The sequence below is a fragment of the Saimiri boliviensis genome, chromosome X (genome assembly GCF_048565385.1).
Source record: "Saimiri boliviensis isolate mSaiBol1 chromosome X, mSaiBol1.pri, whole genome shotgun sequence".
Taxonomy (NCBI): Eukaryota; Metazoa; Chordata; class Mammalia; order Primates; family Cebidae; genus Saimiri; species Saimiri boliviensis.
The window spans coordinates 126,233,496-126,259,891 of record NC_133470.1 but is presented as its reverse complement, the minus strand read 5'-3'; the positions used below and the strand labels follow the sequence as shown (position 1 = coordinate 126,259,891).

Sequence of the window (26,396 nt, the reverse complement as noted above, 5' to 3'; positions counted from 1 at the left end):
TATATTGAGAGGTTAAGCATCTCAAAGACATAAGCAAAGGGTTAGAGAGAGAGAGTGAATATGTTCAGCAGTTAAGTCCTACTACTTAGCTCTTAGCTTTTTTTTTTTTTTTTTTTTTTTTTTTTTTTTTTTTTTTTTTTTTATTCTGAGGAAGGATGGTAGAAAACTAAAAGGAATTAATGATGGACAGTGTGTCTCTAGGGTCTACTAAAAACGAGTTTGGATAGCCATTCACAAATAAGTAGTGTTACTGCTCCTTGCTGATCCAAAGACAATTGAGGATACTAGAGGATACCTTCCTTGGAGAAAGAGAATTACTTTGTTTCACACTGAGTAACCTGTGTAGGGTTGCCAGATAAAATATGGGAAGTGAAGTTAAATTTGAATATCAGATAAGAAATGAATCATCTTTTAGTGTAAGTGTGTCCTCGACATTTCATGGGACATACTTATGCTAAAATATTACTCATTTTTTTTGAAATTCATATATTTTTCATTTTTATTTGCTAAATCTGGCAACTCCAGTTGAGTGTCTTGTTTCTTGGCTACAGCAGGACAATTGCAGGCCCAGTGTCTTTTTCTCCGCAGTATCTGCAAGTGTCTGTGTGTCTCTGTGTTTTAATCGTCGAGGGCCTGTTTATTTTCCCCAGGCTGTTTAAGTCGTGATGACAAAAGTTTGCAGTGTGATTTTCTCTTTTTTCACTGTGCTTTCCACAAAATGCTGGGCTAAAAACTGTTGAACTCAAAGTGTTGTAAATCATGAGTGGATGTGATCCTCCGGCCTGTTTTATGCTTCTGAATAGCATCTGATATTTCAGGGTTAAGGTTATTAGTAAAGAATGTGCAGAGTGTTGTTGGAGTGTTAGTGTTAATGCCCAACCCTGAGTATTCCTTAAAAGTGTTTTCTATTGTCGGTCCCTACAATTGGAAACATATTTATCACACCCTTGCTGACAGGTTTGGATTTTCCTCAGTCGATGGAAGACTGAAAACCTTCACCAATTGCCTTTAAAAGACTTCTCCTCTCTATATGGCTTTTGCGTATCCAGAAAGGGTGAAGGTATGGGTCAAAAGCTGAAAGGAAGCGGAGGAAGGGGAAAAGGAGGAGAGAGAGAGCAGAGCACAGAAAGCAGAAGAGGAGCGGGGCCAGGTTCTAAGGGGCAGAAATAGAGTTAGATAGAAAGGAGGAGGACTTGGAAGAGAGAGATAGCTGAGGTTTACATATATATATATATATATATATATATATATATATATATATGTATGTATGTATAAAGTATATATATGTATATGGTATATATATATATATATATACTTTAAGTTCTGGGGTACATGTGCAGAACGTACAGGTTTGTTACACAGGTATACAAGTGCCATGATGGTTTGCTGCACCCATCAACCCATCATCTACATTAGATATTTCTCCTTTATTCACTTTATAGCAATTGTGAATAGGAGTTTACTCGTGATTTGCTGTTTGTCTGCTATTGGTGTATAGGAATGCTTGTGATTTTTGCACATTGATTTTGTATCCTGAGACTTTGCTGAAGTTGCTTATCAGTGTAAGGGGATTTGGGGCTGAGACAACGGGGTTTTCTAAATATACAATCATGTCATCTGCAAACAGAAACGATTTAACTTCCTCTCTTCCTATTTGAATATCCTTTATTTCATTCTCTTGCCTGATTGCCCTGGCCAGAACTTCCAGTACTATGCTGAATAGGAGTGGTGGGAGAGGGCATCATTGTCTTGTGACAGTTTTCAAAGGGAACGCTCCCAGTTTTTGCCCATTCAGTATGATATTGGCTGTGAGTTTGTCATAAATAGCTCTTATTATTTTGAGATACGTTCCATCAATACCTAGTTTACTGAGAGTTTTTAGCATGAAGGGCTGTTGAATTTTGTTGAAGGCCTTTTCTGCATCTATTGAGATAATTGTGTGGTTTTTGTCATTGGTTCTGTTTATGTGATAGATTACATTTACCGATTTGCATATGTTGAACCCGGCTGAGGTTGTTTTAAAAGAAGACTCAACAGATTGGAACCTTTGTGAATTGTTTCTTTCCTCAGCTTCCTCTTACGGCTTAAGAAAAGCTGTCCATTGTAAATATGTCATCTGATTTTCTTCTGCTCTAAGGAATCATGCAAATGCTTGCAGTGTGACATGTCCCAAGAGTCCCAAATGAACCACTGTAGCTAAAAAGTGTCTTCCTTGAGGTCATACCACTTAGCTCCTAACAAAAAATGCAGGAGAAGGGAGAAAGACCTGGTCCTACATTATGATCATCATCTAATTCTCTGCTCTTGGAGAACTGAAAGGCCAGAGAACTCCTAAAGACAAGAGGAAATAGAGGCAATGACTTCAGTCAGAAAATGGGTTAACATTTTCAAAGAATCAAAACATGGAACTTCTTTTACACAACAAAAAATTGGAGCACATGAGTGGGAACAGGACTTATCGGATGCAGTGGGGCCCTCCAAGAAGACAGGAAGAAGGTCCTTCAGTTTTTTCTGTCTTTGCCTGAAATCTCAGTTTTCTCAAGGGCCTATTCAGACCCAATCTGAGTCATAGTGACAAAACTGTCAAGGACCCAAATGTTTAAAGTGACTCAAATAGAGGTTACAGGCTTTATTCAGTCGATGTGCATCAGGGAACAAGCAACTCATGTCAAGTAGCTCTCTGAGCCAAAGTAGTTTTTATAGGACAAGCAGAGGAGTCTCCTCATCTCTTCTGTGACTGTGGTCTTGTCCCAGCTTGAAGTTTTCTTTATCTGTAACTGCTCCAAAACTTCCAGCTGGAACGACTGGAGATTGTTCTGGTTTCTTGGGATTATTGGCACAATCTCATTTTGGCTGCTGTCAGGACAGTCCTTTCAAATGTGATCTCTGTAAGTTGGTGAGTTGTCTAATGCCACTTAAGGCACAGGAAGTGGAGACACAGGAAGGAAAAAAAAAAAAAAAGAAAGAAGATAAAATAAAAGGAGACAAAGTTTCAAGTAAAGAAAAACTGTGGTTTGTTTTAATTCTTTTACAGCTGTCTCTCAGCTTCCACCATGTATGCACTCCCCACTCAGATACACAAATTCCAAAGTTCAAACCTGAGATATTTTCTTCTGTCTACAGCCCAGCTCTAACCGTCCCAATGATTTGCCTTCCAAATACTCCTCTGCATCCAAGTTTTGTTGCTTTCATGTCCTCGATCCCTTAGCCACATCTGTTGGGTTGGGGAGCATGAAATCAGGGAAGGTATCAGGAAGGATGCTGTATCTGAGCTGGGCTTTGAGAGATAGGGCAGGATTTGCCAGGGTAGAAACGGAGGGAAGACGTTTCATTAGGAGACAATTGAATGAGCATGTTCCTTCTTCAAATACAGTATTATGGAGTATCCCTTTTATGCCAGTCATTAATTGCATACTGGGTAAGAGTATGGGTTTTATGGAGAAAGGCCCAAATCCCAAGCCTTGCCACTTCCTGGCCATACCAGAGGTTGAGGATCAGCCATAACGTAATCACGAAAAAGGCTAGTTTGGAGCTTTGACAAACTGAAGAGCCAGAGCTCTGTTTAATGGAGATAATTCCTGCTCAGATGTTGGCAGTCATAGCCATGTGGGCCTGGTGGGGTGTGATATTCTGGTATTTCAAAAAAAGCAAGAATTCTGGATTTTTATGTGAAATACTTTAATGTTTAAAATATTGGCCACCAAATTTAAAGGAATAATTTTATAGGTCAAACGATACACATCTGTATGTTAAATGTGTATAGTGTTTTGTCGTTGTTGAAATGGACAGATATCGTTGTATATATTTATTGTGTACAACATGATGTTTTGAAGTATGTCATCATTAAGTATAGTCACCATGCCGTACGATTGGATCTCTTAGCGTTTGGCAAGTTGCCATTCTGACTTAAAGGTTTAGCTGGATACTTACAACAGCAGTCAAGACTCTCAAACTAGGGCCTCTGCTTCATTTCCAGCCTTGCTCCTACCAACATTTCTCCTTCCCTGACATTCTCTGATCCAATACAGTAAAGCTGTTGCCCGGAGGAGCCTTGTTCTTGCACCTGTTGCTCCCTCTGCTTGAAGTGCCCTTCTCGACATCCACACTTCAATTTTCTTTTCCTGACTAACATCTTGTGTTCTTCAAGGGCCATCTCCTTTGAGAAGCCTTCACCAATTTCTTCTTGTGCTTCCAAAAACCCTGGATAGTACTTCCTCTACTGTATTGTCATTTCATGTCAACTCATCTTTCTTTTCTGCTAGACTAGCCGGGGAGCCTGAGACATAAGAGAGTGCAAGAACTATTTCTTTGGAAAATGAATAAATGGAATGAACATATGTTTACAAAGTCACTTTCATATATGTAAACATGCACTACTTTTCTGTCCAACCATCCAATTACTCGGCAAATATTTATTCAGCACCAGACAAAGTCCCTGACCTCACAGAGCTCATATTTTAGTGCAGAAAGACACTAAACACAATATGTACTGTAATGTAAGATGATGATAAATGCTCTATGGAGAAAATAAAAGTAGGGCAAGGGTTTTGAGGGCGACAGGTGCGTAGAGCAACTGGGGAAGGGATCTCTGAGGAGGTGATACTGAAACAAAGATTTGAGGGAAGAGAGGGAGCAACACCCTACACACAACTGGAGAAGAGCATACCAAATGGAAGGAACAGCAAATGCAAAGGCCCTGAAGTGGGAGCATTTTTAGCATGTTTGAGGAGTAGAAAGGAGGCCAGAGTGGCTACAGAGGGCTGAGCAAAGTGGGGAGTGGTGGGAGATGAGGTCATAGAGGCAGTGGAGGACTAGACCATATGCCATCAACTTATCCAACCACCCATTGAACACATACCCTCTCTGAATAATGCGGTAAGAAATTTCAACCTTGCTGGGGTGAGTGGTTACAGTTCCAGGGAGCTATATGTAAGACAAAACAGCTTCTCCTACAGATAGATGCTTTCTTAGCTCTCTTCTTACCCAGAGGCTTTCCCACAAGGTTGTCAGATGCAGTTCTTACAGGAGACCAGGCACTGTTTGCCTTGGGAGGGTCATGGACTGATGGAAATTGGCCAAAGTTGTTTCCTGCTGGTTGGGGCTGGGACCAGGCTATGTACCTCCGCCCAGTTATTCATCAGATACGCTGCTGCGGGAAACAATTCTCGAGTTTCCCTCCTTTGCACCTCTCCCTCTCCCCGGAAGTCACACCAAAAGGGTCAGGAGACCCCTGTTCTACTCTCTGCTCTGTCGCTACGAGCGGTGAGATCCAGGGCAGGTTTGCGGCTCTGTGAAATGAAGGGTCTGAATTTGTTCTAATGCTGTTAGGTCACCTCTGTGTCTTCATGCTTTCTGCATGGTGGGCCACCTGAGTTCTAATCCTGGAAGTGGGTCTTTTGTGACCCTCCTCGTGCGGCTGCATCCAGGTGTAAACACAGCTGGGCTGCTTTTTGAAAAGTAGTGCAGGTAGTGGGGTTTGACTGAAGCCAGAATGTCTCTTCTCCTAAACGTCTCCTTCCACACTTCTCTCCTGCATGTCCTGACATTCCTGCCATTAGTCATTCCCCACCAAGGTGGGAGACCGTCTCCGGGGTAACGCCTAGGAGCCAGCAGGTCTGAATGCCTGCCCTGCCCAGATGGGGCTCAGTCATCCTCTTGGAGAGCAGAAAGGAAAGGCATCTCTCCAGAGGGGGAGTGACACAGGAGCTGAGACTGTTAGAAAACCACTCGGCGAGGCTCATATGGAGCTTACTACTGAGTGCCCCCGAGCAGCTCCAGATCACAAAGAGCCAGGGGAAATTAGAACGCTTACAGCCTGAAAAAGCCTTAACAGATGAGGGCTCTGGAGAAATAGTCAATCTCACGGTTTGGTTTAGGGCTAGCTGCTGTGTAAATAATTCCTCAGATGTGGATTTTTTAGATTGTGAGGCACGGTTGAATCCACTAAACAAGCAGAAAAAGGAGGACACAGCTTATTTGTCTGGCAACTCAGAGGAAGGCTGCACATTCTTGCTTTGCTAATCTCAGCTCTGGCCTTCCTCCAGAGTTGCCGCTGCAAAGGATTGTCCTCCTTCCTATTAGAAGGGCTGAAGTGGGCAGGAAGACTTGAGGCAGGGGAGGAGGTTTTGGGGATGGGAGTGCTTGTACAGCCCAATGGCCCAGCACCTCGGGTCAGGGGGACCCTGGCTAGGAGAGGAAGGCAGATATTTTCTCTTGAATTCTAAGAGAGCATCCCGTGAACTCAGCCAGGTGTGGGTTCCAGACCCAAATTGCTTCCTTTATGAGCTCTCTTTGAAAATATAATGGCATATTAGGATTCAAGATGTTCCTTTGACTTTAAACTAGGAGTCACAAGATCACACGAAGTGGGCCAGGTATAAGCAGCAGGGAGTGGAGGGTACTGTGGGAGCTGGCGGCAGCCACTGCTCTGATAGCCTCAATTGTTGACGTGGTGGCATCTGCCTGGATGGCCACATCTACCAGGTGTTCTTTTTTTCGATAGATCTTTATACAATGATTTTAGAACTTCCCCACATTTCAGTGTTGGCAACGAATTACTTTTGCATTTATACCACAAGCATATCGAGAGCACTTACTAGCTGCAGGCACTGTTTTAAACACTTCACACACAGTAACTTAGATAGTTTTGTATAACAGTCTTATTATTATACCTTATTTTGTGGATGAGGAAAATGAAGCACATAGAAATTAAATAATTTCCCAAAGTTCCCCTGGCCAGTAAGTGGCAGAGCCTGGGTTTAAAGCCAAGCTGCCTGATTCTATAGTCCATACACTTTGTTGCTAGGCTATGCTACTTCTCATTAAAACCAAAGACAGCAGAAACAAAACATGTGCAAAACACTGTACAGGACTAAAACCAAACAGACAAATGAACAACAGTAAAAAAAGACACCCAGACCTTTTGTTTGCTTCCTCTGATTTAAACCAAATAAAACAGAATTTGCCATCTTGGTCATTTTCTCCTGCTTTTGTGTCTACTTTCTACAGCCCTTCATGCCTAACTCCCATCTTAACAATTGGTTGTTGTTGTTGTTGTTGTTGTTGTTGTTGTTGTTGTTGTTGTTTTTAGATGGAGCCTTGCTCTGTTGTCCAGGCTAGAGTGCAGTGATGTGATCTTGGCTCACTGCAATCTCCGCTTCCCAGGCTCAAGTGATTCTCCTGCCTCAACCTCCCAAGTAACTGAGATTACAGGCATGCACCACCAAACCCAGCTAATTTTTTTGTATTTTTTTTTTTTTGAGACGGAGTTTCGCTCTTGTTACCCAGGCTGGAGTGCAATGGCGCGATCTCGGCTCACCGCAACCTCCGCCTCCTGGGTTCAGACAATTCTCCTGCCTCAGCCTCCTGAGTAGCTGGGATTATAGGCAAGCGCCACCATGCCCAGCTAATTTTTTTTTTGTATTTTTAGTAGAGACGGGGTTTCACCATGTTGACCAGGTTGGTCTTGATCTCTCGACCTTGTGATCCACCCGCCTCGGCCTCCCAAAGTGCTGGGATTACAGGCTTGAGCCACCGCGCCCGGCCAATTTTTTTGTATTTTTAGTAGAGCTGGGGTTTCACCACGTTGGCCAGGCTGATCTCAAGCTTCTGATCTCAACTGATCTGCCTGCCTCAGCCTCCCAAAGTGCTGGGATTACAGTAACAATTTTTTTTTTTTTGAGACAGTCTTGCCCTTTTGCCAGGCTGGAGTGCAGTGGCATGATCTTGGCTCACTGCAACTTCCATCTCCTGGGTTCAAGCAATTCTCTGTCTCAGCCTCCTGAGTAGCTGGAATTATAGGCACCCACCACCATACCCAGCTAATTTTTTGTATTTTTAGTTGAGCAGGGGTTTCACCATGTTGGCCAGGCTGGTCTCAAACTTCTAATCTCAAGTTATCTGCCTGCTTCGGCCTCTCAACATGCCAGAATTACCGTAACAGTTCTTTTTTTGAGACGGAGTCTCCCTCTGTCACCAGGCTGTAGTGTAGTGTTGCAATCTCGGCTCACTGCAACCTCCACCTCCCAGATTCAAGCAATTATCCGCCTCACCCTCCTGAGTAGCTGGGATTACAGGTGCCTGCCATGACGCCCAGCTAATTTTTGCAGTTTTAATAGAGATGGGGTTCATTTACCTCTCTGAACTTCATTTTCTTCATCTGTAAAATGAGGAGTATAACTAATACTTCCTTTATATGATTAATGTGAAACATAATACATAAGAAATGCTTCAGCCAGGGCCTTACTGTCATCTAGTATGTCATCAGCATTTGGTAGCTCTTATCACTATGTCACAGGTACCATTAATCAGCTTGGTATCTGTGAAAAGCTTCAATTTCTTGGTTTCAAAAGGATATCTATTTCTTAGGGTTAATTTCACTCAGGTATGGGCATTTTTAGGAAGTGCTGGATAGGACCAGTTGAAAAATACAGGGCACTGCCATCATAGAAATAGACTGGGTTTTTTTTTTTTTTGTGGCTCCGGTCAAGCTTAACCTCTTCAGAATGGAAGGAATTGGAGTCTAGGACCTCTTTGTGTTGAATAGGGGTTGGGAGAGGTGCAACTGCACATGCGTGTGATTTTTTCCAGGCAGTCTCTGACATGTGTTTGTACAGTGCGTCAACACAAATTGCCTAGGAGTAGGCTTCCCCAAACAGTTTAATGTACATAGTGCATTGATTCACACTATCGGTTAACATAGAGTTCCTGGTACTAGCCCTCTCCAGCCTCCCTACTATCACTAGGTAAGCAATCCCAGGCTACTCAACACAAGCTGACTCATACTTATTGTTAAAACACGACTTGCAAAAATAGAACTTTCTGCATGGTTCTTCCCTCTAAAACAGGAAACAAAGACATTCCAAATTCAAGATGACAGGAACCGCCATGGTCCTACTTAAATACACCCTTGAAATTTCCCTGCTCCACAGTCTTACTGAGACCCACTTCTGGCACTTTTCTGTAGGTCTCTGGAGGACTCCCAGGAAGGTGTCCAGAGGGCACATTTAGAGACTGTGTGGTCACACTACGTTCATCACTGAGAAATATTCCTGTCCTTATGCATGGGGATGGCAGGGAGAAGAGGGACTTTCACTGCATAACAACATCAAAGAACTCACTTGAGTTTCTCTTACTGTGAGAGTCCCTAGTCCGAGACTCCCAACTTCTTCGTTTAGAGGGCTGCAGAATTATGTGCTGCTTCCTCTTCTTTAATGGTTTCTAAAGTAACTCCGTCTTAATATGGAATAAGAAAGTTTGTTGTTGTTATTGATGGTGATGATTATATGATTAGAGGTTTGTTTTTCAACAAATATGCCAGATTATGCACATCCAAATGAGGGTCACCCCTCCAAAGAGTCACTTTGAGAGATCACGAACTTGAAAATGTGAATTCACGAAACATCTCTTAAATACTTTTTATGTGCCAATACCAGGCCAGGTCCTTAAAGCCACAGTAAGTTAACCATAAGTTAAGAGCACATGCTCTGGAGCCCACTGACTTGGGCCAAGGTCCTGGCGCTGGGGTTTATGTGATCTTCTGAAAATTCCTTTCTCAGCCTCAGTTTCAGAAATAAGGTGGCTACTTGGAAGTGAAGCCTTGATCAACCATACCCATACTTGTGAGGAGGATGACCAGCAGCCATTTTGCTACTGGGAACTGGTGAAGCAAGATAAAAATAGCTACTCACTAGACATATGCAATAAAGAACAGGGAGAGGGAGCCAGTAGGTATCATCCACTGAAGAGAAGACAACACTACCTAACGCCACATGTGAAATAGGATATGGGCTACGTAACAGGAATATCTGAGGTGAATTGAGAGGGATGAGAAAGAGTCCTGAGTCTACCCTTTGTTATGTATGAGATTTCTACAAATTGTTTAATTTCCCTGTGTTTCACCTGTTTCACCCAAAGAATAGAGTTAAAACTACCTACTTCATAAGGCTGTTGAGATGATTCGATGAGATAGTGTGTATAAATAACTTAGCACAATACCTGGCCCAAAGCAAGCACATGTGCATGTGTGCATGTAAAATCACTAAAACCCAGTCCCTGTCCTCCTTAAAAGCTTGCTGTCTTAGAGCCACGAAGAGGGCCAGTACATGAACAGCTAGGACATACACTTCACCTGCTTTTTTAGGGATGGGGGTTTCAGTGTGTTGCCCATGGTAACCTTAAACTGGGCTTCAGTTGTCTTTCTGCCCCAGCCTCCCGAGTAGCTGGGACTACAGGCACACGACACTGTGCCCAGCTTACTCCAAGTGCTGTGTGAGAGGTATTAAACTGTGCTGTAAATGTGAGATTACATCCTGTAGAGATCAGTAGACAATCCGTGGAAGGGTGAACAGTTGTGGTGAGGCTCCTGGGATGAGTAGAATTTTTGACAATTAGACTTAGTGGGGTGAGTAATCTAGGAGAAGGGAATAGAATTGCCTATATGAAGGCGCAAGGGTGGAAAAGTGAGGATACATTCAGGTAACAGAGAGTATTCAGTTTTGTCTGGAGACCACTTTTAAGACCTCTGACAGCTCTGACATTTTCTTGTGTCATTACAAATAGTAGAAAATAGACGAGACAGGCCAGTTGGGTACCAGTTAAATGCTAGATTAAAATGTTTTTTGTCTAAGGAAAAGGATGATGAGGAGTCATGGAAGATTTTTTTAGTATAAGGGTAAGATTTGACTTTAGGAAAACTAATAATCTGGCAGGATTATAAAGGATGAATGAAAAGTAGGAAGTTTGGAGGCCAGGAGATGGTCCAAGAGCCTACCGCAACTGTCTAAATGAGAGATAACAGGGGCTGAAGTGTGGCAGTGTGGCAGATGAGATGGAAAGGAGACGGATTGAAGAGAAGTTTCAGATCGATCCTCAGTAGGAATTGATACTGGTATAATGTTGGGTGAATAAAAGTACAAGTCAAAGAATACTGCAGTGAAGGGCACCAGCAACAGTGGTTGGAAAGTGGCACAAGTTTGCAGGTGTGGGGAGAAAGAATGCTGTGTGAGGTGGAATTTGAAGTGCCAAGGGCCCCCTGAGAGGAGATGCGTGGCAGGCAGTTGGAAAAAGTAACAAAGACAGTGATACTGTCATTGCCCAAGGGGTTCTCACTGTTCAACTCCTATTTATGAGTAAGAACACGCAGTGTTTGGTTTTCTGTTCCTGTGTTAGTTTGCTGAGAATGATGGCTTCCAGCTTCATCCATGTCCCTGCAAAGGACATGATCTCCTTGTGGAAGACAGTGTGGTGATTCCTTAAGGATCTAGAACCAGAAATACCATTTGACTCAGCAATCTCATTGCTGGGTATATACCCAAAGGATTATAAATCATTCTAATATAAAGACACATGCACACGTATGTTTATTGCAGCACTATTTACAATAGCAAAGACTTGGAACCAACTCAAATGCCTGTCAGTGATAGTCTAGATAAAGAAAATGTGGCACATATACACTATGGAATAATATGCAGTCATAAATGCCTTTTTAAAAGTGGGCATGTGCTAGCCTAGTTGAAGATTCAACAAGGAGAGCAGTATGGCGGGAACAAAGTGAGAGGGGAATCATGTATAGTATGATCATCTTCATGTTTAAAAAAAACCTCCTCTGTGTGTGTGTGTGCGTGTACGTGTGTATATGCACAGAAAAAGGTCTGAGAATAATGCTAAAGTCCTGTTGCTTTTGAGCCTGGGTAAGGGATTACATGTGTGAGTGAATGAATGGGACTTTTTTCCTCTGTATCCTTCTTTGTCCTTTGAAATACATTTACTTTCAAAATGTATTACTTTTGTAATTTTTAAGTTAAAAAATAGGGAGAAATCAGATACCACATATTTCTGAAAGTTCCCAGGGAAGAATCCTGGAGGCAGTAGCATATTTGTTGCATTATAATCACACTGTACCTCTGTGGTGTGATAGGAACAGCTTCTAATGCATGCTATGCTGACCTTGGGAAACACACAGCATTTCTGAGCCTCAGTTTTCTTATACAGAAAATATAGGTAACACCTGACTTATTTATTGTATTGGAAAGTTGCAAAGATAAAACGTAAAATTGGTTTGAAAATTATAAAGCTCTGCAAAATGCAAAGAATATTTAATATTTCACATCCTAGTTAATGGCCCACTCTTTAAAGTAATAGTTCATAACATCAAAATTCAGGATCAAGCAGAGAATTTAAAGTCTCTTTTAGAATTTGTTGTAACAGAATTCTTCCTGTCCTGGTTAGGTCTTACATAGCAACAGCGTAGATACTTATTATTCTGGAGTGTTTTGTGTTTGCATGAGATTTTGGTGCAGATGGGTTTGGGCAATATCCTTAAATCATACCCTCATCCACTGCACTCAACTTAGAGTCAAACAACTTGGAGATACTAAATTAATTAGCAAGTTCTTACTTAGCACCTACTTTGTGCTTTGCAATCTCCTGTGGGTAGGTGACCAGACACCCGGGTTTGTCTGGCACTGTTACTGTTTTTGCTGTCTTTCCCATGTAATTGCTAATAGTGCCCCTTTCCCTCTCAAAAGTGTCCTAGTTTTAATGATCAATGATCACTCTACTATAACCACCTACGGGGTATGGAAGGAAACACAGGAAGCCTCTGGCTTACAAATGCCAGACTTACAAGTTTCTTTCCCCATCTTACCTCCTCACCACTGGAAATGTCAGTATTACTTCTAGGCAGGGGACATTGTGAAAACTGTGGGTCTTTTGGAGACTTGGTGGACTTAGAAGTCAAGGAAGAACCAAGCCTGAGAAGAGGTGGTGTGGAGCTCCAGAGGCCCAGCCCACAAGTTGTCCTCCTTTGCAAAATCTTCTCCCTCAAACTATGTTTCTTTATTGCATTGCCTAATCCTCCTGGTCAGAGGTTTATTTGAGGAAAATAAACATTGTATTTTTAATAGGACAAACAGGTTGGGGAATGTTCAACGAAACTGAGTTTTTTTTCTTCTCCTGACATGGAGCTGATGTCTGCTTATACAGGGGAAAGGGAGTGATTTTGGGAGAAAGAGGGATGAAAAGGATAAAGTCATTTTGGAGCATGAGGTATTCTGGGGAGTGAGACTCTCCCTTAGGGCAAACTAGGGACCCAGAGAGCCAGGGGGCCATGAAGGTAGGAGGCAGAAGGGAAGATGGATGTCAGAGACATACGATAGTTATTTTGGAGAAAATGCTGACTTGTGCACAACTCATTATCTTGGGAAATGAAAGGAACGTACTTTTTCTGTCACCTGCCGTTCCTCCTCATCCTCCACTGCCTTATGTAGCCCAGTACGAGGAATTGAAGCCAGTGCTAGGCTATGTGCTGCAGGCCTGACAGTGAGACTTGTATTATGACATTGCTTCTGCAGGAGCTCTTGGGTCCAATCAATGAGTTTATCACGACATCTTGAAACACACTCATTTTAAAGTTGGGAGCTGCCTTTATAAGACATGGTCCCTACCCTGGAGGAATTCACAGTGACTAGATTTAAGAGAGACCAGTTAATAAATAGGAAACTACTGGAGAATAATCATTTGTCAGCTGTAGTATATTGGCTTTAAGTAAAATGCAAATTTATGCTAGGGGTGGTATGTCAGTTCATTAGAATTCTCACGTAGGACAGTATGACTGATCTATGCTAAGAATATCCTTGGATAGTGAAGGAGGAAAGAGAAAATACTAAGTAGTGATGGAAGTCACCTGGAGCCAACGTTTGGCATCAGACATGAGCATGGACAGGATAAGCTTCGAGGAGGAATCAGGCCTGATGGAAGCAAAATGGCTTTCTAAGAAGCAGTGGGACATTGGCATGGCTAAAGTAAGATGGGGTCAAACATTTCCTGTAAATTGAAGTTCATAAAATACATAACTCGAAATTTGTACACATTTCAGGTGACTGAACACTGAGACAATAAATCTTGACATAGTTTTTCAGGGGCATGATTTAATGTGGCTAAAGTCCAGATGAGGTGAGGATCGGATCTTGGAAGAATGGGAATCCATATTAAGGACTTTGGATTTGATGAAAGAGTCCATATATGGTGTTATTGGAAATGTTTCATTAGGGCTGGAACATAGGCCTGCAGCTGGCACACAGGATGAAGGCGGAAGAAGTCAGGGAGACCACTTAGGAAGCTGCTATGATAGGCCAGGAGTAAGGAGCTGAGTACCTGGACCAAGAGGGAAGCAGTGGCAGATTGGAGAAAGAACACATCTGAGAGTCGCTATTGAGTTGCAAATGATAGGACTTATAAATCACATGGGATGAGCCAGAGAAAGTCTTTAGGTTTCTCCGGGTAACGTAAGCATAAGAGAAACACTATTAGAAGTTCATGTTCCCATGAAACTTCCTTACCTGTGGAGTCTCCCATGCCCTCCTGGTGAACCTCCATTTCTAAGGAAACCCTATAGCATCTATTGAATAACTTAATTCGGCAAAAATTCAGACTTCTCCAATGGAAGTGTTTAAGCCTGTATTCACTAACTTAATTTTACAAAATTAGGTTAGCAGATACGTGCTATAAAGTTTCTAACCCAAGAGACAAGACTGTAATTCATTCTATTGCTAGTTTTCGTGGAGGGTAGTGACAATTGCCAGCGGTTCAAAAAAGAGTAACATGTCCGGAGTTTGTTCACACAGAAATGAATAGTTTTTAGCTTCATAACCCCTGTGCCCTTCCTGTGAACCTCATCTCCACAGGAAACCTAGTACCAATTTACTAACTTAATTTGTAAAAGGAGGTTAGTGAATCAATGCTCTATGTCTCATGGAAATATTTGAAATTAATTAGCCTTGTCAGCTTTTATTTGCGTAGACTCTCTTTCAACCTTATCCCTCAGCCCAAGTACAACTTTTTAGTAAGATTGATTTTAAACAATGAGACTTAGAGAATCTGTGTACAAGGAGCTTGAATAATTTAAATGCGTGGGTTTATTATTAACACAGCAGCAAGTATATCAAGGAAACACGCCCCATGAAAAGTGTTTCAAAGTAACACAAGTCTGTTCTGAGAAAGGTCTATACACAGTAAGTAAGCCCAAAGAGGCATATTTGCTTGGCGATGCCCAGCAGATAAGCCTGGCAAACCTTGCTGTGATTGAAGAAGCCAATTTGAGGCTCAGCCTAGTCCAGGCAAGCTACTGGCACCAGCTGCTCTCAGCTAACCTCCACACAATGGTGTTCGCATTTTGGAAGGTCTTTCTGGTCCTAAGCTGCCTTACAGGTAAGGAAAGAATCTCCGAACCACCAAAGATAATTGGAAACGAAATTTCCATAATTCCGTTAAGATAATTTAAACAAAAATTGCATATTTTTACATAGAATTTTCCTCTCCTGCACTTCAAATGAATTGTGATTATGCTGAGTGAAATAATTTTCAGAACTCTTGCTTAGCAAACATATGCCATGCTGATATTTTAGGAGGGCAAGCCCATAATACAGTCGTTTTATGGAGCTTCTGAATGAAAATTTTCTCAGAAAAAATAATAGTTTATTTCTTTACTTAGTTTGAAAGATGAACAAATGAATTTACTCAGAAACCAAAGTTTGTGCTAGGGATAATTTCGTCTCTGTTTTACTTACTTTAGTGTTTCCTTTAAGCTCAGTGGTTGACTTGCCTTGCTCCATCAGGCAGAGCCTGGGTTGGAGGGCCTGCCCTGGCTTACACGTGGGAAGAAAATAAATTTACCAAGTGCTTTACTGGCTAATATTTCTTAGGGAGTTGTGGTTTTCCAATCCTAAGACTGTATTTTGGAAAATATGTGAGTGAGTTATGGTGCATAATATGGGTGATTTTAGGTATCTGAACAGAAGAAAATCAATTTTGGAATCAAAATACTGTTGTTAGTTATATCTCAGAGAGATCACTAATTCCGAAAATCCCTTGGCTAGTTTTTTCAAATATCAGATACATTTTGCATCTGTTCTTGTGATAAGTTAGGTCCATAGTAAATGCAGTAATATTGTTTATCCAAAACAGGATTTTTTTTTTTTTTAAGATAGAGTCTTGCTCTGTTGCCCAGGCTGGAGTGCAGTGGTGTGATCTTGGCTCACTGCAACCTTTGCCTCCCGGGTTCAAACAATTTTCCTGACTCAGCCTCCCAAATAGCTGGTACTACACGTGCGTGCCATCACGCCTGGCTGTTTTTTTTGTGTTTTTCGTAGACACGGGGTTTCACCATGTTAGCTAAGATGGTCTTGATCTCCTGACCTCATGATCCAACCGTCTTGGCCTCCCAAAGTGCTGGGATTACAGGCGTGAGCCACTACACCTGGCCCCAAAACAGGATTTTTGTAAACCATTAGTAATGTTAGGCAGTCGTTAGAATGAGGTTTACTAGGCATATTTAATGACATAAGAAAATGCCCAGGATATAATATTAAGTGAAAAAGGACACACACACATGCCTAGAATAAATTACTAGAAGGTTATATACTAAAGTGCTCATGGTGGTTGCCTCTGGGTGATGGGATTATAGATGATTTTAATTTTATTCTCCAGCTTTTCATACTTCCTGGGTTTTCTACAAAGAAGATTATGCTATTTTTGTAATCAGAAAAAAGTGTTACTTATCAAAATGATCTCATGTTTAGAAATAGTTCTTTAAATGTTCATTACTAAATGTTTAAGCATAGATGTTTTATGAAATCAAATATCACCAGAAGGCAGTACTGCATTTGTTGAGTGACCTAACTAGGCCCTAGAGCTGGAAACACGTGTTTCTATTTTCCCTTCTCCTCAGGAATATTCATTTAAATTTAACTTTAGATACGAAAGTTTTTGTCTCTTCTTAAAGGGTTTCCAGTCATTAGCCAGTTGGGTTGACACCTGGGCCTTCTGCTTCAGCCCTCTAAGATCATACCTGCTTCCCTATGAGAGGCCTTGACCTGGCCCATACTAGACACAGGGTTTGGGAAGGTTGTAAGAACAATTTGTTTGTTTGCTTACTGTACGTAACATACAGGTAATTTTTACTGATTATAAATGTAATGTACGATCATTATAGAAAGGTTGGAAAATATGGAAATGTAAAATAAAATAAAAATCATCTGCAATTTTACCACTCAGATTTGGGTGAATTATCATTCTTTTCAGGTGTATATATTACATTTTAAAAATTGGGTTTACTCCTTGTAGACTTTTTTATTGTTTAAAAAATTATTTAATATGATGTCAGGATCTTACTGGATTGGAACTTTTAGAACAAGGCCCAATCAAAGTGACCAGTACATACTTCAGAGTGTTTTTCTTAAGTTACTATATAACTGGTTTTGTTGGTATATAATGTACACTGTAGACCGATACATGTATTACCTTGTTGGCCCAAAGCAAAATATGGTAGTGTAAGTACAGCAAACTGTGGTATGATATATTGTCGTTTTCTGTGCTTACATATGTATCGAAGTCAGAGAAAGGATCACTTTAGTAATTTACACCTGTCATTAGCAGTGTTCATCAGTTGATCTGGACAATCGATAATGTTTCCTTCGATGTGCAATTTGATGTTCTTCCTGGACTTGTTTTGGAGAGAATGTCACTTTTTGGTGTTAAGCATGGTGCCTAACACATAGTGGGTGCAAAGTAAATGTTTGTTGAAAGAATGAATTGCTTTCCCAGATTCCAAACATTCAGACATGATTTTCATATACATAATTAAAATCGATTTTGGTATAACTAAACAGGACAGATTTTGATTAAATCAAAATATTTTCAGTGACTTCTTAGGAATTCTTAGGTTAAATTCTAATTCAAGAAAATGAGTTTTAATCAAACTGTTTTTACTACAAAAATTTTAAGCATATCATTTTAGGTAATTGTAATATGTATTAGTCATCTCTTAGAAAGATATGTTAATGTGGGTTTCATTTTCTGGAGGTATATGCTATGCATTTTAAAGCAGTAATATATTTGAACTTTGAGTTTGCAGTCAAATCCAAAAAAGTGAGTAATCATTTGATTATATTATTTCCTAACTCAAAATGAAGCAATTATATATGAAGTTGCTGGAAATTAAATCCCTTCAAATGCAATAGATTAAATGTGGCCATTTGGGGGATATTTTGCTGTAGTATATTAGGAGAATAATAATCCTATAAACAAAATGCTTTCCACATTGCAGGCATTAAATAAATGAATGAACAATCACTACTAGAACAGAAGACATTTAAAAATATTTTAAAACGTTGATTAATTTAAGTGTGTACATCTTGGATTATTTTTCTTGAATAATAAGCAATGGTTTTTAAAAGAGATTACACGATTTCAACCACATATGCCTTTTTGTTTTGTTTTGTGTTTTAATTTGGTCAGGTCAGAGAGGGACATTGCATTCTGGGTTTTGTTTAAATCAGATACTAATCTTTATTTTGCTATTTATTCACAGTCCTGTTAATGTAGAGATTTTTCTGACTTGCTCAATTTTTAAATAATTTCTCGATTTAGAATGAATTAATCCAAAGGAAGGGAACTTTTTCCCTGACATTCACAGAACCACCTCCAGTTTAGGACTAAATTTGCACTGTCCATTGTCCACATGTGACTATTGGAATTTAATTCAGATTAATGAAAATTGTAAAGTCAGTTCCTCAGTTTCTCTAGCCACATTTCAGGTGTTCAATAACTCTGTGTGGGCTACTGGATTGCATGGTGCAGAGACAGAACATTTCCATCATCACAGAAATGTCTGTTGGACAGCACTGTAAGGATGAGCTCAGGGGTTTTAAGTATTGTGCACTAATTGAATGATGTGACATTTTAAAAAGGCTTATTTGGAAATATACAGCTTTTAGCTCTGAAACGTATCATCACTGTATCTTGGTTGGATAATGTCTGAAAACCACTTTTTCTTCAGAATTTAATTGGTTGTGATGCTAAGAATTGAGAATCTGGGCAATAAAATGGTCTGGAGGTTTTGCCTTGCTAATTGTTACTTATTTATAGGACAATGTGTAGTACCTAAAAAAAAAATTGTCTCACTTTAAAATTTGAAATTACCATCCTAATTCCAAGGTGATGTTATTAAACTTTTGCAGATTTACATATCTTCTATATTTAAAATGTTAGAAATGTTTGAATCAGATTTATATTTCCCAAATCCCTGATTTTCTTTCACCTCCATTCTGGTCTGTGCTATAAATGGCTTCCTGCTACATTGACATGGCAGAGATTGTGTCTGTCGGGTTCATTACCTTTTCCCCAGTGTTTAGCACTGTTTGTGGCACAAAATGGGCGCTCAACTGGTATTTGTTGCTAGGCTCCACAGCCTCTTCCAAGGCTTGACTTATGTGACTACTGTGCGTACTGTGGCATCAAGTACTTTTTCTAAGAGTGGCTTCCAAAGGAGGTTTGTGGGGTTTTGTTTATTTGTTTGTTTTGCCTTACCTGGTCATAAATTCTCACCCTTAGCCAATCTCATAACAGATACTGGGTCCCATACTAGAGAACAAAAATAATAGGCAAATGGTATCTGTTAAATCTCTGTTTTTAAGGAATAGGTCTGGGAATGTTAAGGGCTACCAAATCCCTAGTTTTATCATTTTTATTTTGGACACTTTAAAGACATTTGGAAGTCATCATTTAAACACAGCCAGAGATGTGGCTAAGTTCCAGGAGAAATTAAATGGGCTCCTTGAGGGTGGGAGGGAACCATCTTTCTCCAATGAAGTTTTTGTTGGAAAGATTAGCTGCTTTCTGAAAGCCAATTTCCGTTTTGGAGGAGGCATTATGGAAACCAGGAAAGCATGGGGTGGAGAATATTGGGAAGAGGGAAACTGTATGGAGTTAAAAGTACTGCATTTGTGTCTGCATTCAGGCACTTTCTTTAATTTATCAATACATCGGTTGCCATGTGAACAGTCAGCTTCTCGCAGGCAAGCAGCTGGGCCAGGTGGCTTGGCTGTGACAGAGAACACAGATATTGAATCTGAGAAACCAAGAGTAATCAGTGAAATGGTTTGCTTTTCTTTTACTTTTTAAAAATTTTTGTAAATCCTTTACATTCTTTTTATCTGACTGCTATCATTAAATAAGAAAAATATGAAATAAAGAAGTCTTTGGGTATACAAAATTGGGAAGATGGACAGAATTAGTCCCTCTGTGCAAGTTCCTCTGGGTCTCTCATAATTTCTGTATCTTCCTCTTCCCACTCCCAACTCTCTACCGCCCTCTATTACCCTGCAGGCAGCTAGGGCAGCATAGAGAACATCGCTTGAACTTGACTTTCTCTTCCAGTGCTTGCCTGCCAATCCTATGTCCCTTCCTTGGGAAGCTTTATAGTCTTTGACATTGCAATGGATAATAACCAGTTAATCAGATGAGCTAGTGACTCTATAGTGCTCCCCAAAGTGCCATCGCCTAAAATAGCCCTTTGGAAAGTGTTCATATAGAACTGAGAATTTTAGTGTAGTGGCAGGCTGGATTTGGGTAGGAAGACCTTCAGTGGTCCTCCAAATCCTATGGGAAGCTCAATTACTTCACCTTTCTGTAAAGCCAACAGTTCTCAAAATTTGTGGTCTCAGGACAATTTTACACTCTTAGAAATTGAGAGAGATTTCTGGTCTGGATATGCGGTACAGACCTGTTTTTCATTGTTCCTCCCTGCTAAGCACAAGTATGAACCCTGGAAATAATGCAAAAGACAACCAGGGGAAATCTCTGAAATGTGGTAAGAAGAAGGCAAACTGGTTTGGGACCCAGGGAAAAACAAAGAGCAAGGGTATCCTCTGTTTCCTACCCAGCAGATGAAAGGGACCTAGTCTTGGCAATTTCTGACACGCAACCTAACAACAGAGGGCAGCCCAGGTAAGCTTGCTCCTCCCTCAGAGTCCCTTTGACACCATCAGGTGGGCCCAACACCATAGGTAAGGGGGGATCTTCAGAAACCCCACCAACAACAGTGGACGAAAGGAGCATTTGTCTTTTCCCTGGGCCTGAGATGCCCCACTTCCACCTAGAGATATCAAGGTGGGAAGGTAGAACAGACAAGGGGCATAAAGTGAAGGCAAGTGACCCAGTCTGGGAGGACTCTGTCTCGGTGGGTATATGACTATCCTCGCCTACCCATAGAGACACCAATAGTGCAGGGTGCCAGTAGAAATGTCTCAACATACCTAACTCCACTGAGAGACACCTGGAAGCCTGACCTAGGGAAACCTTTCTGCTCCTTCAGGCGATATGATCTGGGACAAATGTCAGCCTCAGTGAGACCAGATAAACCAAACAGAGAAAAACAATACTGAAAATTAACTGCTGTTAGAACAACAGACCACAAAAGTAAGCCAACACCTGCGTGTGAAGCATAAATAACGTGATTGACTACAAAAATAAAAAAATGTATAAATAAGCGTTTCTTGACGAAGTAGACAAAATGTTCAATCAAAAATCATCTGTCATACCAGAATCAAGTAAATCACAATTTGACTGGGAAAAGGCAACTATTGCCAACATTAAGGTGAATCGGATGTTGGAATTATCTGACAAGGATTTCAAAGTAGCCATCATAAAAATGCTTCAAAAATCAATTAACATTATCTTAAAACAAGTAAAAAAAAAAAGGAAACTTGCAGAAAAGAAAAAGAAGTTATAAAAATATAAGAAATAAATTCTGTCTGAAAACAAAACAAAACAAAAAACAAAAAAAGAAGATAAATATGTAAGGTGTTGGATATGTAAATTAGCTTGATGTAATCACTCCACAGTGTATACATATATTAAAATATAACATTGTAGCCCATAAAATATATGCAACCATTTTAATTAAAAATAAAAATTAAGTTAAAAACAAGAATTTAAAAAAATATAGACTTTGCAATTATCTACTATTTTTCTAAACACCCTTTTAATCTATAGGTTCATTCTCAATTTTATTTTCTTTTCCCCTTGGAATTCTTTTTTGAATAAAGCTGGCTTGGTTGTCCCCTCCCCTGAAAAAACAAGTATAAATTATAGAACTGAAAAATAAAATAACAAAAAGGAAAAACTTGCAGATGGACTCAATAGAAGAGCAGAGATGACGGAAAATAGAATCCATGTCTGGTGAAACTATCCTTCAGGTACTCAGAGAAAATTTAAGTTATCAGTTGAAGGAAAACAAAAAGATTTGTTGAGAGCAGACATACTGTTAAAAAATAGCTAAAGGAATTTCGTCAAACAGAAAGTAAATGATAAAAGGGCAATCAGGAAGGATGAAAGAACTACAGAAAGAGCAGAGATGTAAGTGCACGAAATAGACTATCTTTTAACTCATGAGTTCTATAAATTATATTTGATGATTGAAACAAAAATTATAACACCATTTTGTACTCTATACTATGATATTTAAAAGTGGGCAAGGGAAAGGAAACTAGATGGAAGTAAGGTTTATATACTGCAATCAAAGTGGTAAAATACTGATAGCAGTAGACTGTTATGACTCATATATGAATATTGAATACCCAGAGAAACCACTAGGAAAACTCTACAAAGATATATATTTTAAAACACGAAATAAGTCAAGATGGAATAGTAAAAAATGCTCAAGCAACTGCCAGAAAGGCAAGAAAAGGGAAACAGAAGAATAAGAACTAGAGGAAACAAACAAAAAACTAATAATAAAATAGCAAACAAGAATTAATGTATCAATAATTACATTAAATAATTATATTGGATGTGAATACAACTACAGTAGTCCCCTCTTATCTGTGGTTTTACTTTCTGAGGTGTCAGAAACCCATGGTATAGTACAATAAGGTATTTTGGGAGAAAGAGTGTGCGTGTGTGAACACAATCACATACTTTTTATTCCAGTATATTGGTATAATTGTTCTATTTATTGGTAGTTATTATTGTTAATATCTTATGGTGCCTAATTTATAAATTAAACTTTATCATAAATATGTGTGTATAGGGAAAAAAACATACTATGCACAGGGTTCAGTACTATCCGTGGTTTCAGGCATACACTGGGAGTCTTAGAATGTATCTCCCTGGAATAAGGGGGAACTAATGTATATGCTACTCACAAGAAACTCACATTAAATTTGGTGACATAGGAAGATTGCAAGTAAAAACATAGAAAAAGACGTAACATATAAGTATTAATATTTTAAAAATCGGGAGAAGCTTCATTAATATCTGATAAAGTAGACTTCAGAGCAAAGAAAGTTAAAAGAGATAAAGAGAGACATTACCTATGATAAAAGGATCAACCCAGCAGGAGGATATAATGATCTTTAATGAGTACACACCAAACAACTAAGTCTCAAAATTCATGAACAAAAACTGATCAAGCTAAAACAAGAAAGAGACAAATCCCCAATTATAGTTGGGAACTTCAATACCCTTTCTCAGAAACTGATAAATCTACTAGACAGAACATCAGTAAATACATGGAAGATCTGAAAAAGACAATCAACTAACAGAATCTAATTGAACATTTTTATGAATTTATATTGATTTATTCATAGTGGTTTTAAATTATATCTCTATATATTGAACACTCCACCCAACAAAAGCAGAACACAGTTTTTTAAGGCACCTACAGAACATTCACTGAGATAGATCATGTGCTTGGTCATAAAAAAAAAGCTTTAACAAATTTAAACTAATTGAAATCATACAGAGTATATTCTCCGACTACAATGCAATTAAACTAGAAATCAGTAACAGAAAAGTATCTAAACACATGGAAATTAAACAACACTCTTTTAAATAATCAATGGATCAGAGAGAAAATCTCAAAATGAATTTTAAAAAATACATAGAACTCAATGAAAATGAAAACACAACGTTTTGAAATATGCACCATGTAACTAAAGCAATTCTGAGAGAGAAATTTATAACATGAAATGCTTACATTGGAAATAAAGAAAGGTCTTAAGTCAATAATCTAAATTTCTACATCAAGGATCTATAAAAGAAGACCGAAATAAACCAAATGAGCAGAAGGAAGGGAATACTAAAGAGCTGAAATCAATGAACTTGAAATAGAAAAACTATAGAGGAAAATAAATGATAAAAAGATTTGCTTTTTTGAAAAAAAAAATCAATAAAACTGGCAAACTTCTAGCAAGACTAATAAAAAGAGTTAAGACCCAAATCACTAATATCAGAAATGAAACATGGAATATCACTAGAGATCCTGCAGTCATTAAAAAGATAATGAGAGAATTTTTTTTTTTTTTTTTTTTTGAGACCGAGTTTCGCTCTTGTTACCCAGGCTGGAGTGCAATGGCGTGATCTAGGCTCACCGCAACCTCCGCCTCCTGGGTTCAGGCAATTCTCCTGCCTCAGCCTCCTGAGTAGCTGGGATTACAGGCACGCACCACCATGCCCAGCTAATTTTTTTGTATTTTTAGTAGAGACGAGGTTTCACCATGTTGACCAGGATGGTCTCGATCTCTTGACCTCGTGATCCACCCGCCTCGGCCTCCCAAAGTGCTGGGATTACAGGCTTGAGCCGCCGCGCCCGGCATGAGAGAATATTATGAACAACCTTACATTCATATATTTGACAACTTAGAAAAAAGTGGCCAATTTCTCCAAAACAGCAAACCACTAGAACTCATCCAATATGAAACAGATAATCTGAATAGCTCTATAGCCATTAAAGAAATCGAATTCATAATTTTAAAAATTCCTATAATAGAAATCTTCAGGCCTAGATAGCTTTACCCAATAATCCTAGCAAAGATTCAAAGAATAATTAACATCAATTTTACACATTCTCTTCCAAAAAATAGATGAGGTGGGAACACTTTCCTCTCATTTTATGAGGCCAGTATTATCCTAATAGCAAAACCAGACAAAAACAGTACAAAAATAGAAAACTACAGGCCAATATCTCTCTCATGAACCTTGACACAAAAATCCTTAGCAAAACACTAGCAAATTGAATCCAACAATGTATGAAAATAATTATACACCATGACCAAATGGGATTTATTTCAGGTTTGTAAGGCTGGTTCAACATTCAAAAAGCATTCAGTGTAATCCACCATATCAATAGACTAAAGAAAAAAAATATGATCATATCAACTAATGCAGATAAAGCATTTGAAAAAAATCCAATACCCATTCGTCATTAAAACCCAGCAACTTAGATGGTGTATTCAATTCCCAGAGCTGCTATAACAAATTGCCACAAACTGGGTGGCTTAAAGCAAGAGAAATTAATTCTCTCACAGTTCTAGAGGCCAAATGTTTTAAATCGAACTGTTGGTTTCTTCTGAGGTCTCTGAAGGAGAATCCGTACCATAAGTCTCTCCTAGATGGCTGCTGGCAATTCTCGGTATTCTTTGGACTGTAGATGCATCGTTCCAATCTCTGCTTCTGTCTTCACAGAGCCTTTCCCTTTGTGCGTCTCTGTGTGAAGTTTCCCTCTCAATTTTTTTGTAAGGGCAGCAGTCATCGAATTTAGGGTCCACTCTAAATCAATGATGATCTCATCTCAAGATCATTAATTACATCTTCAAACACCCTATTTCTAAACAAGAATTTATATTCACAGATACTGGATACTGTAATACACAGTATTACATGTAATTTTATTTTTTTATTTTTTTTTTCAGGTGGCACAGGTATTTATTTTAATGTAATTTTAAAAATGTAATACACAGATACTGTGTATTACATTCAATATCTACGTACACGGTGTTACATCCACAGTATCTATGTATTACATTCACAGATACTGGAGGTTAGAAATTGGACTTATCTTTTTTGGGGACACAAGGCAACCTGCTACAGAGGAGAATTATCTCAACTTGATAAAAACACCTACAAGCAACCTGCAGCTAACATTGTACTTCATGGTGAAAGACTGAACACTTTTACCCTATGATTGGAAACAACGCAAGGATGTCCACTCTCATCTCTCTTATTCAACACAGTACTGGAAGTTATAGCCACTGCAATTAGGCAATGAAAAGAAATAAAAGGCATACAAATTGGAAAGGAAGAAATAAAATTCTGTATCCCCAAAAGACTTGAATCTAGATTATATAGAGAACTCTCAAAACTCAATCATTAAAAAAACTAAACAATCCAATTAGAAAATGAGCAAAAGATATAAACAGATATTTTGCTGAAGTTGTACAAGTGGAAAATAATCCCATCAGAAGATATTTAGCATCAGCATTATCTATTTGAGAAATGCAAATTAAGACCACAATGATTACATTACTTCATACCTGCCGCAATGGCTAAAGTAGAAACCCGTGACACCACCAAATGCTGACAAGGACGCAGGAAAACTGAATCCTTTTTGTTGGGAATGTATAAAGGTACAGTCACTCTGGAAAACAGTGTGGCTGGTTTTTAAAATAAAATTAAATATGCAACCAGCATATGACCCCGCAATTGCAATCTTGGACATTTGTCCCAGAGAAATAAAAATTTATTTTCATGCAAAATCTATACCTGAATGTTCACTGGAG

General features: G+C 39.3%; 1 protein-coding gene across 1 annotated transcript in view; it reads left to right on the top strand.

Annotated features, from left to right (window-relative positions):
- The first annotated feature begins 13,673 nt into the window (after positions 1-13,673).
- The window catches only part of VSIG1 (V-set and immunoglobulin domain containing 1), a 32,739-nt gene continuing 20,016 nt past the window's right edge, over positions 13,674-26,396 (top strand). The window contains exons 1-2 of the mRNA XM_003935873.4: positions 13,674-13,802; positions 14,931-15,207. Of these exons, the coding sequence (XP_003935922.2) occupies positions 13,674-13,802; positions 14,931-15,207 (406 nt within the window). The remainder of the gene's footprint in view (positions 13,803-14,930; positions 15,208-26,396) is intronic.